Source organism: Nestor notabilis, unplaced genomic scaffold (genome assembly GCF_000696875.1).
Source record: "Nestor notabilis isolate BGI_N333 unplaced genomic scaffold, ASM69687v1 scaffold35481, whole genome shotgun sequence".
NCBI lineage: Eukaryota > Metazoa > Chordata > Aves > Psittaciformes > Psittacidae > Nestor > Nestor notabilis.
In genome coordinates this window covers 13570-34104 of record NW_009913958.1, presented here as the reverse complement: position 1 = coordinate 34104, position 20535 = coordinate 13570, and the positions used below count along the sequence as shown (strand labels likewise).

At 39.6% G+C, this 20535-nt stretch overlaps 1 protein-coding gene across 1 annotated transcript in view; it reads left to right on the top strand.

Moving 5' to 3' along the window:
• The first annotated feature begins 2974 nt into the window (after positions 1-2974).
• The window catches only part of ATG4C (autophagy related 4C, cysteine peptidase), a 20605-nt gene continuing 3044 nt past the window's right edge, over positions 2975-20535 (top strand). The window contains exons 1-9 of the mRNA XM_010023427.1: positions 2975-3108; positions 4381-4464; positions 4897-5130; positions 8456-8786; positions 10587-10657; positions 12016-12152; positions 15401-15479; positions 16148-16224; positions 20118-20237. Coding sequence (XP_010021729.1) covers positions 3033-3108; positions 4381-4464; positions 4897-5130; positions 8456-8786; positions 10587-10657; positions 12016-12152; positions 15401-15479; positions 16148-16224; positions 20118-20237 — 1209 coding nt within the window. The 5' untranslated portion in view covers positions 2975-3032. The remainder of the gene's footprint in view (positions 3109-4380; positions 4465-4896; positions 5131-8455; positions 8787-10586; positions 10658-12015; positions 12153-15400; positions 15480-16147; positions 16225-20117; positions 20238-20535) is intronic.

The following is a 20535-nucleotide window of genomic DNA, read 5'->3' as shown; positions in this document are numbered from 1 at the left end:
GGTAACGAGCGAGTAGAGAGGCGGCTGCTCCGCGAACGGCTCTTGCTTGGCTTTAAACCCTGGATGGGTGAAATGTTCGGTCTTTGTTACGGGATTTAAAAAACCCACTGTTTTTCTTCATCTGCTCTTTATAAAGTGTTGTTTCTGACTGTTTTAATATGTGTTTACAGCTGGAAAGGGGTAACTCCTTAAAAATGACCTCTTGGCATTGTGCTCCGTCAGGGACTTCTGTGTGGGTTTTGCTGGTTCAGTTTCTTTTCAGGTAGCAAGAAGTACAGGAGGTCTTCATTCTTAATTAATAAGATAGTTAGGTTTAGGCTTCACTCATCCCCTTTGTGGTGTTAGGTCGCTTTTCTGTTACTGAAAACAAACAAATTCTGTTGTTAGGGAGGGTTTTTTCCATCTTTGTTAACTAACAGCCACCTCGCTGCAATCATCCCCCCTCCGAGACTGGGTAATGGGGGTCTGAGAGCATCGAGCTTCATTTATCAATAAAGAGGTGGGTTTTGCTCTCTGTGAGGTGACATCGTCTTAGTAATGTATGTTCGAGATAAGTTCTTAAATGAGACAACTTCAGTGTAAAACCATTAGCTTTAGGTTTAATAATGGGGTTCCTTTGTGCCTGTTGGGCTTGAAATATGTGTTCTCTGTGCCCTTCTCCTGATGCTGTGCCATTAATTCCAGTAGAACTATTACTGATGGCATCTTGCATTGATGGCAAGAGCCTGCGTTTTTCCAGTGGGATAAATGTGCCTGTTTTGCGTTAGCATTCTTCTTGGAAGTCCTTTTCACATCTTTAGCATAATGCTAGGGAAGAAATGTAACTGGGTGAGAGAAAAATGTGCTGCGATGCCCATTGTCTTTTAAAAGAAGATGAGCTGCTTTCTCATCTCGGTAATCTCTCCTTCAGGCCCTTTTGGAACAGGAGAGTTCGTTTCATTTCTAATTTTAGCCAGAGGGAGCTTTTACAGGTATTGGCTTTTAAGGCAATCAGTGGCCTCTGCGTAAATGACTGTTGCTGATTGATCATGTGAGGATAGACTGGACCAAACACATCTTGTGAAGAAGTTCATCTTGCCAGCTTTGCCATCTCGAGTCAGTGAGACAGTCAGCCTTTCTTTCTTTTCCTAAAGAAAAAAGGGGGAAAAGCAGGAAATTAAAACCCAACCTTAAACTGTTTTTCCTCTTCCTTCCCCTGCAAAAGCCCAGTTAAACATAAGGCTACTCACAGTAGGGCTGTAGCCATGTGTTGTTTTTGCTAGCCAAAAAATGTCACTCTTCCCCCATGTTTGTGAGGTTGCTTTGCCTCCTGTTCCATCAGAAACTTGTTGACTGATTTGTATGTAGTGGAATAGCAGAAAAATGTGCTAGGGATGGCTTGGGCAGTAGATTCCTGTTTTCCTGGCCTTACCAACAGATCCCTGATACTTTGCACCTGTGTGAGTACCTTCAGGCTCTGAAGATGCTGGCACCCTGACATCCTCACACTCTCTTCAATTACACTATCAGTTAGGCTTTACTTAAAATACACTCCCAGTGGGGAGAAGCAACACAGTTTAGTCTTCATCCTGCTTCTGATCCCAATCCAATGGGGAATAACACATGGAAAGGTGAATACAGTTCTAGATTCTCTTTTTGAAATAAGGACGTTATGTATAGCACCAGTGATGGTGTATGCTCCTGGTCCAAGTTGATTGATGACATGAGAGAGTTCACATCGTCATCTGATGTTACCAGAGCTTGGCTAAAATTTCAGTGAAGGCTGCAGTGATGTACCGCTATTGATCAGCTCTTGATGGCCCACAAGAGGTCCTGGTGAAGCAGGAGCTCTGAAGTTTTCAGCTATCTATGCAAATATAATCAAGAAAACCTCCTTTATCAACTGTTTCAAAGCAAACCATTGATAGAATACGTGCAGTTGAGGAAGCTCTCCTAATTAATAGCAAACATCCTGTTTCAAATGGTGCGGGTGGACTACAGAGGAAGTTCTGTCCCATTTTCTTGGATTTCTTAGAAACAGGGATAAAGTATATAATGTTTCTGTATTACTACCAATTTATGTTGCTTTTAAGGTTACGTCCCTAATGTCTTGCAGTTCAGAAAGTCAGTAGAAGTGCATTTCCCTCCTACCACCCCACTTGGAAAATGTATAAGCAGTAAAATGAATCTGCACTGTGATGTTTTCTAGCACTATTTTACCACTCTCATTCCTGTGATACAGCTGGACTAATGTAGACAACATGATCAAATCAGGAGAGAGCCTTTTTATGCACTGCAAGTGATAATTAGAAGAGATGTGAAGTAAACACGGGTTTTATGACACTATTCTAACAATCTTTTGAGGTTATCTCTCTAGCACATTAATTCTGTGCAACATCGTGTCACTGTTACTACGTATGTTTCCAGTACTGCACATTTTCTGCCTTGCACATGTAGAGCTAAACATCTTGTGCTTTTGTCTCTCAATTTCTCCAATGCCTGTGAACTTTAGCTTAGAAAATTCTTGATTAGAAATCTGAAGCCAGTGCTGTTCTTCAAACTGAGATTGCTTTATAGGTGCTCCAGACCCCTGATTTGGCAAAACCAAAAGTGCTTATTCTACTAAGCAGAAGAGCATCTATTCTATTTAGTGAAATTCACCTTAGCTCTTCATTTCACTGCCAGTTAAATGAGTGTACTCTTATACTAGCACAGGTTATATGCTCTACATCAGTTTGTTGTGCAATAGAGAGCTGTTGGAGAACATTATATTTTATTTAGCTTTGTGTAGTAATTTTATTGGTGTATATTTGGAATTAAATTATTTTATTACTTATTCATGGAATCTGCGATTGTTTCTCAGTCCTTGGTAGTGAAGGAATCTGCAAGTTTATTACTGTTCTGGCCATGTTAGGTTTAAGTACTGAAGTGGGCTGGTGGTGATACTATACCCTGTGTTCTTCGTGCCCATGGATGTGTTTCTATCTTGTTTTTACAGTAGCAGAATTGAACGTCTTACAAGACAGCGATGGCTTTGTCTCTAGCATTTGAATATGGAGGCCACAGGGACAGATGAAGTAGAAAAGATAAAATCAAAGTTTATGTCTGCATGGCACAACATGAAATACAGTAAGTGAAACGGTGTATGGGAAGATCCTGTCTCCGTTGACATGGATGGGAGGTTCCTGTTGACATGAATGGGAGTATGATTCAGAAACTTCACTAATATTAATAATAAAAATGCAGTATGGCCCTTGAAGCCATTTTTACATTGATCCCATAAATAGCTCAAGTAAACAAACTTCTTTAGCTTTTATTTTTTCAAATAAATGTTCATAATTTCTTTGTAAATGACTTTTGAAAGCAGTAAATTATGTAAATGACTAATTTTGCAGAGTCTTCTAAAGAAGGGTTAATATGGAATCATCTGAAGCAAAGATTTTTATTGTTACTAGTTTTATATGTACTTTTCTGGAAAAAATAGGGTGATATGTGAAGTACAAACTCCACTGAAGAATCACACACTTGAGTAACACACTTTTCCACAGTTGAACATCAGTGATTTGTTTACAAGCAACCAGATTTTCAAGTGTGCCCTTTACTAACCTGTCCTTAAACTTCATTTTTCTACTTTCCCTATAGGGCTGAGGTTGCTCAGATTTACCACCAGGTTTCTGATAGATTTTGTTAATTCTTGTAACTGAGCCTTGGAGCTCTCTGGCAAGAGGAAGGGATACTTTTCTTCTACTTTCTTTAGGGCTGCCACATGGCTGAAGGGGAATGATAGTCATTGCACCCCATATGTGATAGGAAAAGTTCAAGCAGCTCTGTGGATTAGGATATTAAAGACCCTAAGATTTAGACTTAAGTGAAAAAGCTACTCTTTGTGGACATTGTCGAAACCTAAAAGCTGAATTCTGGCCTTTTGAGTTTGTGTAGCATATTATACTCCCCCTTTTTGTGTCTGAAATCTGCAATTTAATTTTGTGATGAAGAATGTTTAATACTATAGGAAGAGCTGCACGCTTCAGGCATTTTCATTGGTCATACGTGAAGCTTACTGTATGTTACTATAGGAGTTGGAAACCTTGCAGAATCAAACTATGCAGTAATGAATTCACAATAGAGACAAAGCAACTAGAGCTCAGTTTTAGCATTTTGTATCCTAACAATTCCTGTGCAGTATTAACAATCTGACAGACACATATGAATAACGTCATTACTCTAAGCCGTGTTTTGAAGCACTGTGAAACTTCTTGTTATTTATAAAAACAAACCCCAAAATCAGTATATTTTCTCTGTATTCCCCTCAGTGGGGGTTATCTTTGGCTTAACCAGGTGCTGTTAGCAGTTCCTTTTTGGAATATGTCAGTCACAAATTTGTATTTCTTTCTATTTTAGGTTGGGTGTTGAAAACAAAAACTTACTTCAGCAGAAACTCTCCAGTCTTTTTGCTGGGAAAATGTTACCACTTCAAAACTGATGGTATGTACATAGCACTTAACTCATTCCAGTCTCATTCACCAGGAGCTCTGTGAAGATATTTGTAATCTTCTACAAAACCTGTCATTAACAGTTACCACATTCAAAATGTAAATCTGGAAAGCCTAGGGAATGCTTATTTAGATGTCCACCATCACCACTAATGCAAACCATCCTAACCTGCTTTATTCAGCTTTTACACTGAAGTCTTCTTGTTTCTGTAAATATTAGTCCTGTAATTTATCTATTCTCTTTTTTCAGCTGGCACATTTCAATTATGTCATATTGCAATTTTCCTTTCTTGTATTTGAAGCAATCATTTCTTTTTGCAAGTTTGGCCTGTTTTCTTATATAATAGTTGCATGTTCTTTACTTTCCTTCTAATAACCGAAGTTCCATGCTAAGTTATAACTTAAATTGTGCTCTGCCTTACAGAATCTGGTGAACTCTCTACAGATGGGTCCAATTTTGGTAAAATCAACAAGGAGATTTCAGGAAATGTTGAGGAGTTTCGTAAGGATTTCATTTCTAGAATCTGGCTGACTTACAGAGAGGAGTTTCCTCAGATAAAGGGGTCTGCATTGACAACAGACTGTGGCTGGGGTTGCACACTGAGAACTGGCCAAATGCTGCTGGCTCAAGGTCTTATGCTTCACTTTCTTGGTAGAGGTAAGTTATGAGAGATGATCTCTTTATTTGTATGATAAGCATGGGTGTTCTGTAGACAGTGTGGTGGTCTGTATGTAGCCCAGATCTAAAGTGCAAGCTGGGTTTGATTCTGGACTCCTCGTTAACATTGGAATTGTCACATTGCACCAGAACAGTGATCTGGCTGTCCTATTCTTCCATTCCTGAAAAAGGGAATACCAAAGCAAAGGAAAATACTGGCAACTCCACAGAAGCTAACTGTCAAATGAAACACCACAAAAAATTGTGGTCCCATCCCTGGACATTGTTATTGTCCATGCAGGCATCCAGGTCTCTTGAAACTTGCTCCTTTCTTGAGCTCAAGATGTGGAAATGAGTTCCGCAGCACATAGCTGTGGGCTATGGCAAAAGTGATGTTCTTTTATCAGTTTTAAAGCTGTGCATTATTCAACTTCTAGTATTAATATATTGAGTTAATAGAAGGATTCTAATCTAACTTCAATACATCATTCTTTGTGTTGAAATTTTCACTCTTTCGTTTCTTCCCTTTCCTCTCCCCTCCCATACTTACAGAGGAACTTCCCTTTTTTCCTTATCATTGTCTATCTCAAAATACTCTCTTAGTCATAGCTGTTTGAAAGAAGTATCTTCAGGAGACTTGCAACACTTTCTGCTTTCAAAGGCAAAGAAAACATGCACGCCCTCCCCATTCCAAGTTGAGCCATGTCCTGTGTAGAGGCATTTTTGGTTCTCTGTAGTCAACCACCTCTTCTTTCCATCCTCTTCTCAATCCCTTTCATCATCTACCACATTGCCCCTTTCAAACAATCGGTTGTGTCCTCTGTCACCACAACTTGTCAGAATGATCCAGGACGTGGGCCTGAAGCCACCCAGGCGTGTGAAACAGGAGAGAATACAGTGTATTGTTTACTCAGCCATTTGTTGGATCCCAGGAGCACTTGAGTAGAAGATGGTTCTGAAAGCCTGTTTTGATGATGCTTTGTACTTTACTGTGCAAATATGATGTAAGCTGTGAACATGGTCCCAAACCAGCTGCATCACAAAGTCTTCTTTCTTGGCAGTGTCAGGACCGAGCTGTCAGATTGGCTTATGTTCCTTTTGCTGTAGATATTTAAGTCATAAAACATTCATTATCCCTTTCAACTGACTGCAAATACCAAAATATATGAAAATACTTCTGCTGAGAACACAAATCCCTTAAATATAAAACCTGATCAGAACACTACCTGCGAGTAGGAATGTGTAATGGCTCATTCTGAAGTAACCCCAAATAAAAAAGCCCCAGGTTTATATCTTTAGAATCTGTGGGTACAAAGAATTCTTTGCACTGTCCCCCATGCATCCTATTTTGGGAAGTGATTTGGTGATTCCAGAGTGCTAGTGTTTCTGTGGCAATCCAAATGCATAGAAAAATGGAATATGTATGGTCTTTCTGGACTACTTTTCCCATCACCTACTCTTCTGACAGCTGGTGAATTATCTTTTGGAAAGCTTTTTATGAGGTCTGGGTAGCTTTTGAAACACATTTAAGTGTTTGCATGAAGTTTTTCATCGCTGTTTCCTCTTTTCCCAGAGATGTTTTCATTATAGTTTAATGGTATTGTTTCTGTTACAAAGCAAAACTTGACTGCATTTACTGGCTGGAATACTTACCCTTCCAGTGCTATGTGGAATGTTCCAGATATTGTTGAATGATGTTGTAAATGAGTTTTTATTGTCAGTAATAAGGTGCTGGTAGGTTTTACTTTGAAATGCTTGTGCTTAAACACTGACTTAAATTTGAAACTCACAGTATCATAGAATCACCGAATGGATTAGGTTGGAAGGGACCTTAAGCTCCTCCAGCTCCAACCCCTGCCCCGGGCAGGGACACCTTCCACTAGAGCAGGTTGCTCCAAGCCCCTGTGTCCAACCTGGCCTTGAACACTGCCAGGCATGGGGCAGCCACAGCTTCTCTGGGCACCCTGTGCCAGCGCCTCAGCACCCTCACAGGGAAGAACTTCTGCCTGATATCTAAGGAATTCCAGTACAGGAATAGCAAGGGCTGTGATGTTGTTATACTGAGCTTACACATGCATCTGCCTGGGTCTGCAATGAAAAATGAACATGAGGTTTCGTGGAGGAGTGCCACTTGTGGTAAAAGGCACTGGTGCAGGGTGGTTGCCACACTATAGAAGTGTGGGTGACATGGATTATGACTATAACCAGCAATACTTGTCACATTATTGGAGCCCTAAATTAGATTTTAGAATTAAAATATAGTTGCCCCTATGCTTTCTCTTTCTCAAAGACTTTTACATGGATTCTTCAGTATCAGTTACAAGGAAGGCTGCAGCTCTTGCTCTCTGTCAGAAAAGGCCCCTCTTCCAGCTGTAATGGCAGTTTTCGGAGCCTTCAGGAGCTTACCCAAACGTGGCTCACTGAACAAAAGCACCTCATCTGTAGGGTTTGTTCCTTGCTTGCATGTGGCAGCCTTCCCCTTGCCTTCTGGAATGTTTATTATGGACCTTCAGGGTGTGTTCTGCTCTAACAGGACACCCGCTGTGTTTCAGAGGTTTCCTCAGGTGCTCTGTGTTGCAAGTAGTTGTTTGAAGTTGTGGGAGAGACTTTCAGTCATCTGACAAGGGAAGCATTGCTGTTTTCTAGACATGCTGAGCCACCATTATGCAGGAGGAGGAACACCGTGTGCAGGATGCATTCGTTGTCAGAGAAACCTTCAGCTGGAAATGCAGGCTGTAGGTGCTGTGCTGATACTTAAATAAGTTTGTCGTTAATCCTGGTAAAGCATTCACAGATTTAGGGAAGAAATCTTGTATTTGTGCTGATCTGTTTTGTCATTTTGCCAGGAAGAGGTGTTTGGTTTTACATGAATAATTCCTCAGGTTTGCTTATTTGCTCTTAATAACTGACAAAGCAGAAGAATTAAAAACAGCTTTTGAAACTTCTTGCTTGATGTGGATAAAGCTCTTTTTAGCTGGTGCTTTTATAGGTAAGATAGTTGTAACCTGTGCCTTGTAATCAGGTACATCTTGCATATTTAACTGACTGGGATCATGGAATCTGACCTCTATCTTAGTCCATTTGTTAGCAATTTACGCTGTTAGGATTTCATTTCACCTGTCGTTCAGGAGCAGATAAAAGCAAATCATACTCCACTTGAATTCTTTGTTTACATTTTAACACTGACATTTGCATCTCAGTATGTAAATTACATATTCTTAGTTTAAGGAACATGGGGGAGGAAGGAAGGAAGGAATGTGCTTTGCTCTTTATACCCAAAAGTTAATATAAAGCCTAATATGCCTCTGAACATTCCTTGCTGCAGCCTGGGTCTGGCCAGATGCGTTGGATGTTGACAATTCGGATTCTGAATCGTGGACAGCCCACACAGTGAAGAAGCTGACAGCATCATTTGAAGCATCGCTTACAGCAGAAAGAGAACCCAAGATCCTGTCAAATCATCATCGGGGAACATTAAAGAGAAACTGTGATGACAGTGAAAGGAGAAATGAAGTTTATCACAGAAAAATAATTTCTTGGTTTGGCGACTATCCGCTGGCAGCTTTTGGCTTACATCAGCTAATAGAATATGGAAAGAAGTCCGGGAAAATTGCTGGAGATTGGTATGGGCCTGCGGTTGTTGCACACATTTTAAGGTAAAATACCTGGATTTGTTGTTACACGTTACAGGAGAAGCATTTCCAAGTGTCATGAGATTACTTCAGCTTAATTGAGCATCTAACTGTTCATTATGGGCTTTGTAAAATGTCCTTATTAGCAGAGGTTTTTCAGAGGGAGGAAGGGAAATAGCAGTGGGTGCAGGATCTGAACTCTGAGCTGTTGTTCAATCTTATTTCAGGAGAGAAAACAGACATTCCTGTTTTCCTGCACTTTAGGCAGCAGAAGTCCCACATGTCTCTTCCAAACCCAGGCTTTTAAGTGGAGCTGCATTTAATGAAATGTTCTAAAAACTAACCACTCTTTCAACCTTGGAACATGCATAACATTAGAAATCCCCTTTTTTTTACACTGTAACCTGGGGGCTGTAATGTACTGATAGTGTAATGAAATGTCAGAGCTAAAATTGATGTTTTCAGCATTTCTTTGCACACATCAAATTCTTGTGAAACTGTAAATGTATGGGACTATTAATATTATAATTACCTCACAGTAAAAATAAAGGGGCTGTGACATTCAGTGTGGTTCAAAAAAAAAGTCAAATTTTTCCATCTTATTTGCCATTTCCTTGAATATTGCCTTTTGTTTTGTTTTAATTTTCTTTATATATATGCTGATGTTCTTAGTGGATTCCAGTTTACCTCTAAACTCAATCACTAGTAAGTCATTTAAGCAGCAGACGCCAAAGTTCATCTATTTATCTTTCTCTCTATATATGTGAATAGCTGAATCTGGTATTTAGGATAAAAGTACATTAATCTGAAGTGAACCTGTACTGAAATAATCAGGTGTATATGTGCATACATGCAAATGCATACAATGATGCAAGAAGTTAGTATTATTTATGTGTTTTCCTCTTTTTTTTTTTTTCTTATGGTAGAAACGGAATTCTTTTTGCTTCCTTTAAATTGCAGTAGCTTCTTTACCTAAAGGGAGCAGGGAGGGATGTGATCCAGAAGTTAACAGAGTGATCTCTAACACTGCAAAGGTTTCCTTTCCTGGATCTCCCTCCCCTCTTAGAGCAGTACTAACAATGTACAGTGCTCTCATAACTTGAATGACTGTATTAGATGGTTCCTCAAAATATACTGGGAAATAAAAGGGTAGTGACCATTTAATGCAAGCCTGTATTGTGAAGTCAAAGGCTAATCTTCTATTGTGAACAATTTAATTTCTTTACAAACGTTGTCCTTGATTGATGATCATGCTTCAGACTATGGACATAGATTTTCTTCTTGGTTTTTAGCTCCATTACTCTTACTCTTTTGAGGATGGCCTGATATTGCAATTGCCTTTCTGAAAGTTTTGGTGAAACCTCGCAGCTTTTTATGTGCTAACTTTGCTGTCCACAGACATGAGAAGCTTATTTGTGGCTGGTTACATGAACTGAGGTCAACTAAAGAGACCTATCGAGTTGAAAAGAGTATTTTGGTCAGCAAATTTAGCCTTTATTAGATCAAAATATGTGACAGAAAATTGTTATAAGCAGAAGTTATGTAGTGAATATGAATTTCATTGGAAGTTAATGTGATGCTTTGGGCTTGTTTGGGTGGTTTTCATTGTTTCTCCTAAATGGTCAGATATCGTTGTCTTTGCTTGGGGAAAAACATATTGCCATATACACTGGATTCCACAAAAACCCACCAGAAAACCCCAAACCAAAACTCCCAACAACAATGAAACCCAGCCTGTTTCTAAAAATCAACTAATTTCTGTTTATTCACTGTTAATTTATTTAAAGTCAGAGATGAGTTAAATAGTTTTGTGTTTGTACTTAGAAAAGCTGTTGAAGAAGCAAGAGACCCTGAGCTACAAGGAGTAACAGTCTATGTTGCTCAGGATTGTACAGGTAAATGTTGTGATCGGGTGGAGTTCTGCAAACATTTTAGATGCTTTTTATGCCTTTCAGTAAGCACTTAACAATAGAGCTCTAGAGGAGAAAAATAAACTCAGAAATGGATCCACATAACTGAGATTATGTAGACAAAGGGGTTCTTGATACATGCAATGTTTGTTCTCTTTGAGAATCAGATACCAGAGCTTGAAAGCTTTGTACATTGCTTGTTTGTGTCTTACAGTGGAATTCCAAATCCATCAAGATAACTTTTCCTGACAATCTGCCTGTTGTAGCTTTTTATTTTCCATTTAAATCAGTTGATAATCTGTTTTGTACTTGTTTCAACGTTGTTTTAGCAATAAACTAGTAAAAAACTTCCATATCTTACTAAAATTAACCCCCAAAACCCAACCAAACAAGTGAAAAATACTTCAGTTAGATTTGTTAGCTACATTTTGTTGGTCTTTTGCATTACAAGATTCTGTTCTACCTATTTTTCTAGTGAAAAAAAAACCCATTCCACCAGTCTTAGGCTAGTAAGAAGTCATTTTTGCTTGGAGCTCAAAGATGTGAGCAGACGGGTGAACCCCAGTCGGTGGTAACATGTTTTCTGCTCCCCCATGGCATTTTAACTCCTCGGTAACGGGCAGAGATGCTTAGACCTCAGGATGTTCAGGAGAAGAAAATGATGACAAGATAAACTGAATGTGTGGTGGAACTTTACAGTAATGATTAAATCTAAGCACAATGTATTCCTTCAGTAACCACGTTTAGCTGCTAGAAACTTGAGTTATGTCGTAGCTGATCTGGAGATAGGACAGATGAGACTGGCATCCCTGGGGAATTAACTTTTCACTTCTTTGTTCTGGTGATGATTTTCACATCTCAGTTTGGAGGGAGTAAGCAATAATACTACATGATTCTTCTTCACTCGTTTTCAGTGACTGTGTTGTGTTAACTTTACACAGTGAACTCTCGAGTAATTATTAAAATCAATTACTGTCTTTTAACATGCAGATGTTTCTGTTAATTATAGGCTTCCAAATTTTAAATTACTCCTTTTAGAAATTGTTTAAATGAAGTGAATAAATATTTATTGGCTTTCTCCTAACCTCCCTCTTCTGCATTTCCTTCACAATGTACCTTGCCTCAGCAGTAGCAGATTACCAGTCTGCAAAATACTGCTGAAAATAAGGAGGCTTAACACTGGTTGGTTTGAATCAGTCACTCGGCAGTTACGTTTCAGGAGGACAGTAAGATGTTGAAGGACTGCAGGTTTAGTTTGTCAGACCAAGTGCTGACATGTTGTAGCTGTGTCTTTGTCAAAGCGGTTGTGTTTTAAGTATTAATATTTGTGTGTCTCCTTTCAGTCTACAGTTCAGATGTTATTGACAGACAGTGTTCTCCTGTGGATTCTGGAAAAGCAGACACAAAAGCTGTAATTGTATTAGTTCCTGTGCGGCTGGGTGGAGAGAGAACAAACATGGACTACTTAGAGTTTGTAAAGGTATGAAATGAGAGTTCAATCATTTTTCACACGAGGCGATATGAAAAGCGGCTTCATGATGGTAATCTTGTCCCTATTAAATGTGTGGTGGTGATTTTACAGTTGAAGGTTGTAAAGTTTGACTTTACAGATTTTAAAATTCCCTATTACAAGATCAGACGTAATTGCAGAGCACATGATGTCCCTTGGTGAAGCAGTGATAACTCTCCTGCTCTTGAAGTAGCTACCTGAGAAGACATTAATGCACTGGCTTGAATTACAAGTGGTAATTTAATATAGCACCACTCTAATGGCATATGTAACTAAGCATCAGCCAGCATTTAAAAATACAAATATACCAAATTCCTTCTTCTGTTTCTTACTTTGTTAAATGTCAGGTGGTTTAAGGTTGTTGCTTGTCTGTTCCTCCCTTTTCTTTTGTCTTTTTTTTCCCCCTTTAGAGAGGGGATAGCAATTTTTTCTATCTTTAGTCACTATTTCAAGTGCTCTGTCACTATCTGGACATTAGGATGAATGTTTCTAAGGGTTGTGATGCAGGAGTAGCAAGCGGTTACCACAAATAAAAATGATCTGGAAGAAAGTGAAACTCAAGGAGAAAGCAGAGAGGAGGAAGGTCTGTGCTGTCCTTCTTGTCAGCTGAGGTTCTGCATATGGTGCTAACACCGGAAGTTCTGTAATCCTACCTCTTGAGCACAGGGATACTTCTCTTAGGGAAGAGATTGTTCTCTTACCCCTCCTGCTCTCACATTTTCTATGCTGCTGTTTAAATTCTTTAAATTCTTGGTGTCATTTTTAAAAGGCCACAATGTAGCAGCATGAACAAAATCTGAGTCTACAGCTCTTCTATTTTAATGACTGTCTCTTCCCTGTAAGGTTTCATGGAAACATGGGGTTTTTAATGGCATGGGGAGATGGAGTGATGAAGCCTTTTACTTAAGGGATGAACAATTAAATTGTGTTTCTTACCTGATTCTTTTCCTTATATTTTCAGACTGTTGGTTTTGAAAAAGTTTTAGTTCTTTTCTGATGAATTCTGAGACAGTTACGATAAAGCCTGTGGGCTCAGACATGACCTGCAACTACTACTTCAGTGTTAACTGCAAAGAAGCCTTTCAATCAGTCAGGTCCAGAAAAACACATAGTACCTTCATTTGTGAGCTAGCAGTTTTAGTACTGATGAGTATCTGTGGCTAGTTCTAGTTCCACCCTGCAGAGGCTTTCTCAGTTTACTCTCAAAGCCACTCTTTTGCCAGAGCACAACACGTTTGCGTGGCACTGGGGTTCATAGCACAGTCACAGTATCCTGGTTTGCCTCACAACTGGCTTTGCTGCTCATTTACCAAGCCTGGTAGTGCCTTTAGCAGTCTGGGAATGGAGGCTGTGATAAGAGGGCTTTCAATTGCATCTATTCGTCACTCCAGTCTCTATCTTGACTGTTCATAAGAAGTGACTGAATTTCTTGGGGTCTGGATTTAAGTTAAAAATGCAGATTTGAGAATGTAGTATAAGAGGTGATTTTTACAAAGGATTTTATATTTATGGATGAAAATGGATAAATTTTTTATAATTCACTTTTACAAGAAACTTCCCATAGATTAAACAGTTATTCATTACTCCAAGTAGCTTTGCTCCCTTCTGTTTCACTGGCAGAGGACGTGTCCTCAGCTCTTCCAGCCTCTGATCTGCCTGAATGTTCTGTAACTCTTAAGCCACTGAGGAGCTAAAAACCCCTTCTCATTCCTATTTTAATTAAGCAGCACCTTCTCTTCACCTGCATAAACCACACTGAAGTTCACTTTGTTAGCATTTGAGGTGAGGAGCACAGTAGTTTTTGTTACGTTACATTACTTTATCATTGCCTAAGCAGGGAAAATTTTATCTCAAGAAGGTTTGGTCTGATTAGTACATGAAATATCAATCATTTTATTGAGAGAAATTTTCTCTACTTACGATAATGTAATGTTTATACTTTTAATGGTTGATCTGTTAGAGGAGAGGATACAGATATGACTGCCAGCTAATGAAGATTTCACTTTAGCTCAACTGATAATCTTCTGGCTTGCTGTCCCAGGTTGGACCAGCATCCAAGTTTTTGGGCCCAACATTTGTCAAGTGCCACAAGAAAACCACTGTGACTTATGGACATTTAAGGCCTGTTCAGTTTTCAGAGTATTTGGTGGTCTTGGGCTTCAGTTGCATTAAAACAGTTGGGCTCAGCTTTCCAAAGTGTTCAGTGTTGGAGCTGGTGGGATAACTAGTGGAGAACTCTGTTATTCCAAGACTGAACAGTCACAGAAAGAGGAATTTCAGTCAGTTAAGCTACTGAAATGTTCTTGCCTTGACAGAACTGGGTGTATACAGGTAAATCCTCCCTAGCACTAGAAGGGTATATCCCTAAAATCAGCACTTTCTAATGTAGTAAGTCTGCAATGTGTGTGTGCCAGCACAGACAGAAGCCAACTCTTCTAATGAGCAGAAGGATGCTGGCAGCACTGGTGTGACTGCAGCCCGCAGCTGATATCCCAACTTTCTGTCGCTAGTGGCTCCTAGCTTTGCTGTGGGTGGAGGAGTATGTTACTACACCTCCAGACTGAAATGATTCCTGTATTTCACTCCATGTTCCTCTTTAAATCCTGGTAGGTGTATTTGTAACACCTCTTTCTCCAAGTCACTACATACCGATGGTTCTGATTCCTCCACCCTCACAGTCAACATCCAGTGAGATTTATGGGGCTTGTCTGCTGTATGTCTGTCTCTCCTCCCATACTTTGGGCTGTTGTTCTTGGAGCTGTATCTTGTAATTACTCTTGCTTCAGCTGGCATTTCTCCCTGTGATGTCAAAGTTCATACTCTAGACAGACTTCTGCATTTGAATGCAGAAGAAGAGAGACCCTCAGGGCGCAGGGAATGTAAATGTATGTGAACTCTGGAAATCTGAATGCTTGATACCTTTTGATTAAGCAACCTGGGCTCAATATGTGTGGCATTGTTTTGTCTTCTCCCAGGAAACGACACTGCCCATTCTCTCAATGTATGTGCATCTCATGGAGGGCTTTATCTGGACTATCTGGTGGTATTTTCACTTTGGTCGGTTTAAAGCTGAGTCAAGCCCCAGCAAGTCAAATCGTTCTTTATAAAGAAAAAAAAGCTGCTTGCCTAAAACCAGTAAAAAAACAACAGGGGTTTTAATTCAGTTTAATATTTACTCTGTTTAGCACTGTCCTAATTATTTAACGTTCTTCTTGTAGGGAATTTTAAGCCTGGAGTATTGTGTTGGTATTATTGGTGGCAAACCCAAGCAGTCGTATTACTTTGCTGGATTTCAAGGTTAGTGTTTTAATCTGTTATGTCTTTTCAATGTTTTTCTTTCAGAGTTGGGAAGTTAATACTGAACCAGTGGGAAATAGCATGATTAAAATAGCAAAATGAGTACCTTATTAATTCATCATATCTACCCAAGTCCAGTCATTTGTCATTTACCCCATATAGTAATTGGATTCCGTAAAATGTACATTTAATTTCCCTTGTTGCATAAACAAGGCATAATTTATCTGTTTCACCAAACTTGAGGAGCGTTTGCTGTTCCTATCTGGCAGTTCTTATTTACATATTTACTTTTTAGTAGTTTAAGTGCTGTTAGTTGATGCTTAAATGACAAGCAATATATTCTTCCTGTCAGGATGAAGTAGCACAATACATTTTTCATCTGCAAACTCCAGAATATAATTGTGTGTTTGTAAAAGTAATTTTATGACCAAAAATTAAATGACAGTCTCATCACTTTATAAAAATTCTGCTTATACAAGCATATTTGATTATGCAAAAGTTAATCTGTCCTGCAAAAACCTCTGCTTCAGTCAATGAATATCAGCCTGGCAAGCAGTTACTTGCTGGCTTGCTTTTTTTTTTCAGCTGTTCTGCATAGAAATTGGATTGTAAGCAGTGTAATAATAAGGTGTTTTTTGAATTACTTGTCTTCTGTTTTGTCCTTGTAGATGACAGTTTGATTTACATGGATCCTCATTACTGCCAATCTTTTGTAGATGTCAGCATAAAGGATTTCCCTCTTGAGGTAGTATGGATATAGACCTGGCACTGTTTTCTTCCCATATGAATCATACACTAATTATTTAGAGATGTACTAGCTGGCTGCATCTTTATGGTTTTACAGTTATGTGTTATTTATCAAAGTCCTGCCCTTCTTTATAGGCCTATAATCAACAAAAATGACCAGAGGTTAAAAACTCAATATGGGGGTTTAATTTTTACTTCATTAATCTTTGTCTGTTTCTTTATAATGATCAGAAAACCTCAAAACCAGATCATTGCTTCATCTAAGTAATTTTCCGTTAAAGAAAACAGGCAATATTTGGAGCTCTTAAACCTGAGTTAATTGGATTTGATTTTGTTAGTTTGCCTTTTGGTAATGTTTATTTTGGTTTAGTTTGAATTCAAGTTGCAGTCAACATCATGGAGAGAATTACTGTAGTAGTTAATAGTAAAGAGCCTGTTGTCAGTTTGGAACCAGGGTTCCTATAGCTTTACCTGCCACTTCTTTATCTAGGAACTGGGTATTTTTTATATATGTAGCTTTTGCTCCTAACAACTTTGTAGGTCACTTTTTTAGCTTCATACAAGGCTTCTCAGTGAGGTTTGTGGTTGAGTAGATGAGTTTTACTCAACTCTTCCGAACTGTTTAAGATGTTTTATTACTATTATTTTTATGGAATGGTAGTTTCCAAGAAACTGACAGGTCTGAAGGTGTAGGTGCTGTGTTTGTGCTTTCTTTCCCTCCCCCCCAGCCCCTTTCTTGGCCATGAGTTGCTGGGTTCATCTAGAGGTAGCGAATGCATCGTTTTAGGCTATGCCTGGGTCTTAAAAATCATGCTTGTTTTTTGGGGGTGGGAAGAGGTGTTCATCTTTACTTTAACCTCTTGCCAAATAAGTTGCATTGAAAATAGAGCTAAAGGAGGTTATTGAAGAACTTGATATGCAAGTATCATGGGAAAACATTACCAGTTGCAGAAGTAAGTGTTCAACAACCACAGTACTCACAGTAGACATGCTTGGTGCCATCCATACAGACTCTCCTTCCTGGTCTTGTGTCCAGCTTCCATCCTCTTTGGAGCAACTCTCCATTCAGTGTAGAAACAATCTTGGGTGCTTCCACTGCTTCGGGCAGCATCAACTGCTCTAGAACAGTAGGTTATTAGTAGTGGTTCATCGTGCCCTCTGTTCTGTGAAGTAACCTCCTAGACATGGAAACTGCTTCAGAAACAACATAATGCATTTAAATAAACTTAAACCGAGAACAGGGAACTGCAGTGGTCCTGTCTGTTGTCACCATGAGAAGAAAGATGCGTTAACAAACATTGATCACACCACCTTGATCAAAATACCATCAAATAGTATTTAGGAAGAGAACTTATATACATCAGAGGACTTACACAGGGCTAATGTCAAATCCAACTGCTGACTTAAAGCAAGCACTCTGTATTTTTCAGTATTAGTGCTTTACAAGATGTTTTAATTAGTGTGACATGTAATACAGAAGTGTAAGGTTCTCTAGGAAATGAGAAGGTTCTGAAATAAAAAAGGAACATGGCAGCAAAACGTATCAGAAATATCCTAGACAGGAACTTTCCTTGTGTAGAGATGCCTTTAGATTTACCCCATAGAGATATTTGGAAGAAGAGTTGGTGAGTCCCAGCTCTACCTATTTGTATTGCAGCAGCAGCCAGGGATTATAACCAAGATCCTTGCTCCTTTATGCTAATAACTGTAGTAAAATACAGTGCCTTCTCTGAGGATTTTACAGTTCAGTTGGGTAAAGGAGACAAAAGACGGGAAGAGCACAAAGAACCAGAGCTACAGTGACTTCCTTAAGGTCACACCATAGCACAGTGGCCAAACTACAAACAATACACATCTTCCTGGTTTCTGTTCCTGTGACTAATTGTCCAGTTTGTGCTGCAGCTGCATTAATATGAATTTCCAAATACTAATCATGTTTTAAAATGTATTTTGAAGGTCTGTGAGCTGCCAGCTTGGCTTGATCGCATCCTAATGCTTTTCTGCAGACAGAAAATATATTGCAATTTAATGCTTAGTGCATTTAATAGTATTATATCTTTGTCCAGAAATGTCAAAAGTAAACAGAAATTGCTTTCTTAGTGTGGATAGTTGCTCGTTAGATTTATCTGTAGGGAGTATTTTCAAAATTGACAAATTGTCCAGAATAAGTTGGAAATCAATCCACTCTGTATTGGCTTCCAGAATCCATTTGTTTGGAGGAGTGAAGAGAAAATAAAAGCCTACCCACTTCTTTGTTGAACAGTGATTTGTGCAGCGTGAGGAGAACTGCCCTCAACAGTCCAGCACAACTGTGGTTACTGTGCTGTTGCTGAAATGGGATCTGTAAGGCAGGGTCTGATTTATGTGTTCCATGACACAGGAATGAATATTCAAAATACAGTTTCTGCATGTAAAATTTGAAGAAAATTAAGAGAGAAAACAGTGACTGAAATCAGTCGTGTAGAAATAGTACTTCTCATCTTTGCTTCTATTATTTTTTAGCAGAGGTTTAATAGAAATACCTCTCAGGTTTGTAATCACAAGTAAACAACAATATATTTCCATATGTAAAACTATTACACTGACAGGCTCAGGTTGGGTAAACCAGTGCTGTCATCTTCTACAGATTGACTTTCCTGATTGGGGGGAAAAAAGAAGATAAAATGAGTTTCTAATCCACAGACTGCTTGTTGTTAGCTGTCAGGGGTTGCCATAGCCAAATTAGATTGTAACTTGTTAATCTCTCGTAGAGGAAGCACAGTGGTGGTGTGGTAAGAAATCATCTGCATTGCTCTGTCCTGGTCCTGTGCTGAGCCAGGAGATGCCTGAGCTGAACACAGCTTATGTGTCAGTGTGGAAGGAAACAGCACGGAATATTCACCAGAGAGTATTGGTCACTGGGGGAAGTTCAGGGAAACAGAACCCGTTGCAGTGCAGATGGGGTGTGTTAGTGGTTGTTACTGAGCTGCTGCAGCAGGATTGCTGGGGTTTGATAGAGGCAGGATGATGGGGTAGTCCTGTGTGTTAGGAGCAGAATAAAAAGGACTCACAGCCTTGGAGAGACAGGCAGTGGTGACTAAATAATGTCAGGTATTCAGCAGTGAGCTTCACCAAACTACAGTTCTGTCATAACCACGCACAGAATCGGGGTAGTCGGCATATACTTACATTTCTGTCATAAACTGTGAATGAGGAGTGTGGGGAAGAGGTTTTTGTTTTGTTTTCTTTCCCTTATAGCATGGCTGCTGATAGTATCAGTTCACAGCACTGTCAGAGCATCATCTGTCATGAAAAGAGATTTCACGTTAGGAAAAAAACATTTATAAAGCAGAGCATGTTGTTTGTTTTATTCCTTACTAGTGGATTATTGTAATGTGGGTTTTGCTTTCGTGGGGTTTTTTAACCCATTTTACTTCCTGAAGGAAAACCTATGAGGTTGGTTTATTCCATGATGTCTCTTTTACAGAGGCTGGGGGAGGGAAAGGGGCAATGGGCGGTGGTAGTAAAGCAGTAAGATAGTGCAAAAGCTGTTACAAATTCAATTTGCAGAAGAGCATTCTCCTCCTCTGCCTTGGGAATATTCATAAAGTACCGCTCGGAGCCGCAGACCTTTGACAGATTCAAACTAACACGGTGGTGTGTGCAAGTTTGGGGAATGCAGCATAAACAGCAGGAGGCTTTATGCATGTGGAGAAGAGTGGAATTACTTCAGTATTTGAGGGGGGTGGTGATGGGAGAAATGACTTCTAAAGTGTGTGCTGGGTTTTAATTCGGGTGATACAGGGGGTTGTGTGGTAAAGGTGTTGGTGGAAAACCAAGTAAATACGTTGGTCTGAACCATTCTCAACCTTAACAGTGTCTTTTATGTTTTTGTAATCTTGATACTCGCAGTCATTCCACTGTCCTTCTCCCAAAAAGATGTCATTCAAAAAGATGGATCCGAGCTGCACGATAGGATTTTACTGTAGAACTGTGCAGGACTTTGAGAAGGCTTCTGAAGAAATAACGAAGGTAAGTGCGGAAGTGACCGCCTGCGTTCCTCAGCCATAACAGCTTGTGTGGATGGTGTGTGGGAAAGGGAAGAGAATCGGCTTCTCGCTTTTAAATAGGCACAGTTCTTTCCTCGGTATTTATTCCGGCGTTTATACTCATGACAAATCCCGTTTGTTTTTCGTCTCGTCCGATGTTACCTGGGTTGTGTTGCGAGAGGCTCTGCAGGAATCGCGACAGGGCAGCCCACGAGGTGGCACTCTTGAAATGGGAATATTCCCGCAGCCAGCGCTGCCCCGAGCCGGGGGAGGGGGGGCCG